Source organism: Astyanax mexicanus, chromosome 13 (assembly GCF_023375975.1).
Source record: "Astyanax mexicanus isolate ESR-SI-001 chromosome 13, AstMex3_surface, whole genome shotgun sequence".
In the NCBI taxonomy this organism is placed as follows: Eukaryota; Metazoa; Chordata; class Actinopteri; order Characiformes; family Acestrorhamphidae; genus Astyanax; species Astyanax mexicanus.
In genome coordinates, this window is record NC_064420.1 from 25612457 (window position 1) to 25620553 (window position 8097).

The 8097-nt window shown below is 37.7% G+C and overlaps 1 protein-coding gene across 2 annotated transcripts; it reads right to left on the reverse strand.

Moving 5' to 3' along the window:
• Positions 1 to 4573, reverse strand: LOC103039671 (uncharacterized). 2 transcript variants are annotated; one of them, XR_007423934.1, is made up of 7 exons: positions 4508 to 4571; positions 3990 to 4025; positions 3025 to 3060; positions 2882 to 2917; positions 1798 to 1829; positions 784 to 1329; positions 1 to 222 (listed from the first exon to the last, which is right to left on the reverse strand). XR_007423934.1 is itself a non-coding variant. In XM_022677494.2 (7 exons), exons 1-7 carry the CDS (start codon positions 4547 to 4549, stop codon positions 374 to 376), a joined length of 492 nt encoding a protein of 163 aa, XP_022533215.2. In that variant the 5' UTR covers positions 4550 to 4573; the 3' UTR covers positions 1 to 373. The 2 variants fall into 2 exon arrangements, 1 of the variants encoding a protein (XP_022533215.2); XM_022677494.2 differs by having other exon boundaries at positions 1 to 429; positions 1076 to 1329; positions 4508 to 4573.
• Positions 4574 to 8097: the final 3524 nt, after the last annotated feature.

Below are 8097 nucleotides of genomic sequence, written 5' to 3' on the forward strand. Positions count from 1 at the left end.
ACATGGTGGAATTATCTTGGCAGACATGGACACCATAGAAACATCTGAAATCAATCTTCTCGTGTTTTTGGTTGTTGTTATTGGCGTGGTTATAGTTGTTGGTGGTTGCAGTTGTGGTTGTTGGTAGTGGGGATATACCTGGGGTTGTTGGTGGAGGAGGTGGAGCTGGAGTTGTTGTTGGAGGTAAGGTTGTAATTGTAGTTAATGGTGGTGGAGGTACACCTGGGGTTGTTCGTGGAGGCGTGGTTGTAGTTGTATCAGGAAGGTTGTAGTTGTGGGAGGGGATGGTGGAATTATCTTGTCAGACATGCACACTATAGAAACATCTGAAATCAATCTTCTTGTGTTTTTTGGCCTATACCTGTAGTGTAGGTCAGTTATCTCCTCTACTAGTGGTGGTGGTTGTAGGTGTTGGTGGTGGGGGTATACCTGGGGTTGTTGGAGGAGGAGGTGGAGCTGGGGTTGTTGTTGGAGATATGGTTGTAGTTGTTATATGAGGCATGGTTGTAGTTATGGGAGGGAGGTGGTGGAATTATCTTGGCAGACATGGACACCATAGAAACATCTGAAATCAATCTTCTCGTGTTTTTGGCCTAGACTTGTAGTGTAGGTCAGTTATCTCCTCTACTAGTGGTGGTGGTTGTAATTGTTGGTGGTGGGGGTATACCTGGGGTTGTTGGAGGAGGAGGCGGGCTGGTGTTGTTGTGGTGGTTGTTGTTATTGGCGTGGTTATAGTTGTTGGAGGCGTGGTTGTAGTTGTGGTTGTTGGTGGTGGGGATATACCTGGGGTTGTTGGTGGAGGAGGTGGAGCTGGAGTTGTTGTTGGAGGTAAGGTTGTAATTGTAGTTAATGATGGTGGAGGTACACCTGGGGATGTTGGTGGAGGCGTGGTTTTAGTTGTATCAGGAAGGTTGTAGTTATGGGAGGGATGTGGTGGAATTATCCTGTCAGACATGGATACCATAGAAACATATGAAATCAATCTTCTTGTTTTTTTTGGCCTAGACTTGTAGTGTAGGTCAGTTATCTCCTCTCCTAGTGGTGGTGGTTGTAGTTGGTGGTGGTAGGGGTATACCTGGGGTTGTTGGAGGAGGAGGTGGAGGTGGGGTTGTTGTGGTAGTTGTTGTTGGCGTAGTTGTGGTTGTTGGTGGTATACCTGGGGTTGTTGGTGGAGGAGGTGGAGCTAGGGTTGTTGTTGGAGATGTGGTTGTAGTTGTAGTTGTTGGTGGTGGAGGAGGTGGAGCTGGGGTTGTTGTTGGAGGCGGGGTTGTAGTTGTGGGAGGGAGGTAGATGAAATATCTTGGCGGACATGGACACCATGGAAACATCTAAAATTAACAGATTTCAAAGGTTAGTGGACCAGACGCTCTTAATTAACCTTTTCTTAGGTGTCCCTTAAACTGAGTCCCAACATCCTTAAATTTAGTTTTTAAACCTTTTTATAAAAAGAAATACAGTATAGATATTTATAAATACACACATTAGAACGACAATTTTTGTACTTTATCATTTAACACCAACACATCATTACAGCCCTCATTTCTTCTAAACTGAATCACACAGCGCTCTTTACAGAGTTATTGTCTGACACATTTTTTTATTAAGCATGCTAACACTTCTTACTCTGTCACTCTCCACTGTTTAAATTAGAGTGAAAGATGCTAAATAATGATCAGTCTGCATGTTGACATATTTTATGATCTTGCTTTAGTAGTTATTAACAGCATTATCATTCCAGTGTAGATTCAGTGTCGAAAAGTGTGAATTCAGCCAACGTCTGTCAGTTTTCTCACCAGGAGTAGGGGAACTCTCCGCTGATATGGAAAAACCTGAAATGAAAAAATCACAAACTTTGATTACATTTTTTGTAGTAACTCATAACATGTTCAGCATGTGTTATTAGATATTAAGGAAACATGTTAAGTTTTAGCACCAGCACCATGTCCTTTGAACTGTGTTGTATGTCATGGTAATCTGTGTGGGTTTTAGTCTGTGGGTTTTATTTCCTCATCCCGGGTTGGCAGGTACAGAACACAATTGAACACAAACTGTGTGCTGCAGCTACGGAAGCAAACGTGCAAGCTGGCTATATTTCTTCTAAACAGCTAATCACTGAGCTTCAGTAAGGGTTGCTAACCAAGCTAACCTAAGTTAAGTTATATAAAATCAATATGAGTTAGTTTCTAATGTGCAAACAATAAAAAAAACTATTCCAAACATATACATTCACTGATCAGCTTACAGAGTATGCCTCTATGTTGCTCACCACTGAGTGTCAACTTGGCAACAACAATCTAGTCCTGACATGTCCAACTAACTAAAGGATCTGCTCAGTGGTTGAGTTATGAGTAAGCATGATTTTAGAAACATAAATGTTCACTTGGATCAGGCGAATCCACTGATATGGAAATTCCTGAAATAAAACATTCACAATCATTTATAGATACTCATCTGATGGTCAAGCTGGTTAAGCTGGTTGATCAGCTTTGCTTTTGAATTAATTTAATGGTTTAATGTTGTTTGACCAGTATACTGATTAACCAGCATGACCAAAATGAGCTGAATAACAAACTTACAACAAACTTACAATAACAATCTTAACAATCTTATTAACCAATTATTCTTTATGATCTGAGAAGGGTGTATTTTTGTAAGTTCATATTCATAAAGTTTTAAAAGTTTAGAAATCAATATTTGCTGTTTTTTAATCACGGTTTTAATGCATCTTGGCAGGTTCTCCTCCACCAGTCTTACACACTGCTTTTAGATAACTTTATGCCACTCACTCCTGGTGCAAAAATTCATTTCAGCTTGGTTTGATGGCTTAGTACTTATTAAACAGTAAAAATGTAAATCCTGTCAACTTCTGCCACTTTCTCACCTGGATTGGGGGAAATCTCTGCTGATTTGGAAACACCTGAAATGAAATAATTTCAAATATTAATAAACACTCCTCATCTTAATCAGCTCAAATCCTGTAAATATTATAACTTAAACATTTCAAAACATAACAAACTTTCATACTGGATATGGAGGAACTCTGGTCCAGTACGGCACCAACTGAAACACGGATAACAATCAAGATCAGACAGCTAACCAAAACATCTGCTCAATGGTTAAATTATGAGAAAGCAAGATTTTCAGGAACATAAATGTAGATCTCCATTTAACCCACTTTTAACAGTTTTACATGTAAAAAAGGAACCACATTTAGCTTACAGATAGAATGATATTCATATTTGCAACCAGTGAAGCAAAGCTTAACCTCTGTGTTGAGTTAAAGTTTAGCACAGCTTTAACTGACCACAGCTTTTACTTAGATTTGACTTTGTACTGATTTGGCTTTGTACAGTACCTTTAATGTAGCACAGCTTTTAAAGAGTAAGGATTTAATTGAGCGCAGCTTTAACTCAGCACAACTTTAACTAAGCACAGCCTTAAATGAGTAAGAAATTAACTGAGCACAGCTTTAATGTAGCACCACTTTAACTTAGCACAGCTTTAGCTCAGCATGGCCGTAACTCAGGACAGCTTTAAATGAGTAAGGGTTTAACTGAGCACAGTTTTAATTCAGCACAGCTTTAATTTAGCATAGCTTTAATTCAACATAGCTTTAACTCAGGACAGCTTTAAATGAGTAAGGACTTAACTGAGCACAGCTTTAACGTAGCACACCTTTAACTCAGCATGGCTGTAACTCAGGACAGCTTTAAATGAGTAAGGACTTAACTGAGCACAGATTTAACATAGCACACCTTTAACTCAGCACAGTTTTAACTCAGCATGGCCGTAACGCAGGACAGCCTTAAATGAGTAAGGGTTTGACTGAGCAAAGTTTTAATTCAGCACAGCTTTAACTCAGCACAGCTTTTATTCAGCATAGCCTTAACTTAACACAGTTTTAACTTAGCACGGCCTTAACTTAGTACAGCTTTATCTCAGCACAGCTTTAACTTAGCACACATTAAAATTATTAAACACTTTATGACCTTAATCTCCTCTGATGATGAAGACATTGAAAACATCTGAAAAGAAAGAAGAGGAAAATAAAGGACATTATGCTCAATTTCAGTCTCAAATACTTATATTGTTAATAATTTCCAATTAATGTATTATTTTTGATATTTAAGAAAACATTTAAAATGTTTTCATTTTCTTTCTTTCAAAATATAAACAGACATCTGCACTATTATGTTGTGAATAAATAAATATATTGTTCACAGCCTGCTTTACAATGTTTGAAAAGTTATTTAATAATGTACTCAGTCATTTTAGTGTTTAGTTAGTGATGTGATGTGTATTTTGTGTGTGTTTGTGAGTGTTTTTGTGGAGATAATTACAGGAGATACAATCTGCGTAAACCTAGAAATGATTAGACTGATAAAATCTCAGAACTCTAAAATCATCAGTTATCTTAAAATCATCTTAAATTTCTAAGTTAATGACACAATTTATTTAACATAGTAATATTAGTTGTGTTAAAAGGAAAGAAAAGAGTTTCACTTACAGACAAAGATGAAAAAATAATCAAAATGCGGAGAGCGCCCATCTTCTCAACTTCTAACTCTCTGAAGCAGAGTATAATGATGATGATTGTGTGTGTGTGTGTGTAATGTGTTGTTTCTGTACAAGTCCTGACTGGTTCTCCTCATTAGAGTGATTTAGTGTGTTAAAGAAGTGAGTTTAATCTGCTTTAAACAAGAGGAACTGTGACTGTGTTGAAGTTTAAGAAGCACTGTATTAAATCTGCAGTGTTTTGTCTTTGTCTCAGGGTTCTTGCGTCATTTTAAAAGGCAAAAATAATGCTTTTTAAGACCTCAATAAATATAATTTACGACCCAAAAATTAAGTAATCATTTCTTTAATAGAAAAATTATCGTTTCCCATTTTATATATATTTTTTGTTCCATTGTGAGGCAGAACAGAGCCAACATAACATATGTAAGTTGCATTACATTAAGCAACACAATTGATTGCATGTAGGAACCATAGAGAATAATAAAAGAACACTACAAAAGAACACAGTGAAAGCATGTCCGTGAGACTGAGCTCTTTTGTAGCTTCTTTTACAAAAAAAGAGGAAATGATTAATTAAATTGTAATGATAATGTTTATAATACTACAACTACTACTAACATCTTTGCTACTTCTACTACTACTAAAAATAATAATAATATAAATATAGAAGTATCTTTTCTATAAATAATTATTAGTGTATATTATTATTAGTATATTATTATTAGTAAGTTAGCTAGTAATGATAGTTAGCTCGCCGCTAACCCTTGTTTTTTTCCCTGGTAATGTTAGTTAGCTCTCCTTAGCTAACCTTAGTTCTCTCCATGGTAATATTACCTGAATCGCTGCTAGTTAATATGTGCTTTCCTACCGGTGCACCTTCTAAAAATGTAATACCTAAAGCAAATTTACAGTAAATTGAAGACAATTTAAGACCTTAATAACTTGGATTTTAATTTAAGACAGTTTAAGACTTTTTAAGGACCTGCGGGAAACCTGTGTTTGTGAAGTTTATGACAGAAAAGCTTATGAGCCAAGCTGTAGATAATCACGGTTATTAAAAATAGTTTTTGTATTATAAATAATATAACTTTACACAGGCAAGTCACAATATTATGATTACCTGCTACTTGTCCCTTTCTACACTCACAATCATTTGTTTCCGCTCCACTGACTGAGCATGTAGAAGTGCTTAATACTTCTATAACTTTGTTATCCTTCTTTTACCATATTATTGTTCAATGGTCAGGACCACCACAGAGCAGCTGTTACTTGGGTGGTGGGTCATTCTCAGCGCTGCACTGACACTGGCAGGGTGGTGTTTTGTTTGTGAGTTTTGTGCTGGAATAAGTCGATCAGACACAGCAGTGCTGCTGGAGTTTTTAAACACCTCAGTGTCTCTGCTGGACTGAGAATAGTCCAGCAACCAAAAATATATACAGCCAATAGTCTCCTGTGGCAGTGTCAAGTTGGCAAATATCCTGTGAGCACTGATAAACAACAAGAGGATGACCAACAATTGTTACAGGGGGAAGGGATTAAATTCTCCCCGTAAGAATGTTAAAACCTTTTAAGCACCCGATATGTAGCAGATATATAGCATTGGAGCGCTAAAGTTTAGCAACTTAGCTAGTGGTTAACTAGTTAATTTTAGAGTATTATATGTGTTTAGAAAGAAGACAAGTGGTGCAGCTATTACATATTATTGTCCATTCCTTTATTTATCTGTGATGGGGAACAGTTAATTAGCTTTAATAAACTTTTATTTGCTTTTATGTTTCCATTCCACCTTAAATGCTTCTGCCTTTTGCCATCTGTTGCACCATTTAAAGGTTCTTCTGCCAAAATCTGCTGCTTATGAAACTCCATTGTCTGCAGTAGCTACTAAAAGAAAATGTTCAGAAAAACCAGTCGATCAGCACCCGCGTCTACGCCAACCTGACATAAAAATATTCATGGCCTCGCCCGCCTTGGCTCGCGACCACCCACAGGCAGCACTGAAGCCACGCAACAATATCGTTTTGTCAGATAGGCGCAAACAGCATTTGGAACAGCATGGGAGTTTGTTCCGGTATTATTTGTGCAAATAACACATCAGTGTTTTATGCTTTGCCCAGTAATTTAGAGCTTAGGAACAAATGGTTCACACTAGAGATAACAACTAGACATTTTAAAATGCATGAGACATTTAAGGTCGAACGGGAAAGATAGTTAGCAATCTAGCTTTTGAGATAACTTATTAGCAATTTTTGTATGCTTGTTATAAAGAAAATGGCCATAAATCATTAAACCAGGGGTGTCCAAACTACAGCCCGTTTCCCTTTTTGGAGCGGCCCACGAGGTATTTTAGAAATAGAATGAAAGTTGGCCCGCTGTTAAGCAGGTTTTTATAATGTGAGATTCAAAGTTTGAAGCTAGGTGTCAGAAACGGGCCAAAGAGTCGGAGAGGGTGCGCATTTCTAGCGCAGAAAATGGGGCAAAAGAGTCTGAAAGCGGAGATAGTGTGCATTTCTAGCGCAGAAAAATGGGGCAAAAGAGTCTAAAAGCGGAGAGAGTGTGCATTTCTAGCACAGAAAAACGGGGCAAAGGAGTCTAAAAGCGGAGAGAGTTCGCATTTCTAGCGCAGAAAAGCAAAAGATACCTAAACAAAAATACCTTTAAAATGCATTTGCTTAATAAAGGGTTTACTGTAAGCGTGTTCACAATGCCTGGAGCAATAAAAATAGTTAAAGGCGTTCTTTCGTAAGCGAAAAAACATTTAAGCTGCTTTACTCAACACACTTAATTCTGTTTTCTCAGGCAATTATACCCAACCTCATCTGATCTGAAGGAGGAGATAACTGTAGTTGGTCTCTGCAGCCAGGCTCAGACATGAGCAGTAACGTTGACCAGAACCACAGATATTACACTACGATTACACCCAGCCTGTGTCCCCAGGGTGCACGGAGAGATACACTGGGAAGGGAAGTGTATCAGACAGATTAGTCTGTCAGTGTCAGTGCTAGGTCTGAACTATTCAGCTAAGAATGACTATATGGTATATTAGCTCTGTTGATCTCTATTGGCTGCAGGGGACCTCTGCTACAGTTCCACTTCTTCAATCTAATGATAATCTAAGAAATCCTGCGAATAACTTCTCTTTTTTGTTTCTAGTTTAGACAAGAGGAGCTACTATAGGCTGAGCACCAAAACATGCCTTCTAAAGCTTCTAACAATAAATGTGAATATGTCACAATGACTCCAGTGCCTAAATTACTGGACCAGCAGAAAGATTCCTACCTGACTTTGCTTGAATAAGAGGAAAACAGGCTCAGAGCTTGTGTACAGATCATAGTTCATTCTTTAAACAGAAGGATTGATGATCTTTCAAATTTATGATTCTTTCAAGTTTATAAAAACTTGGTCTAAAAACAGCGATGAAGTCAGAGTAGATTTTGGACACAGCCTGCAAAAGCATAATCACACTTTTAGATAAGACAGATTTTTTGGAGGGCCAGTCAAAGCACCATACAATTGTTGTCCATGGCACCAAAGAGTCCATTAAAGAGAAGGCAATCTAATCTCAGAAAGCTGTGTAACCCC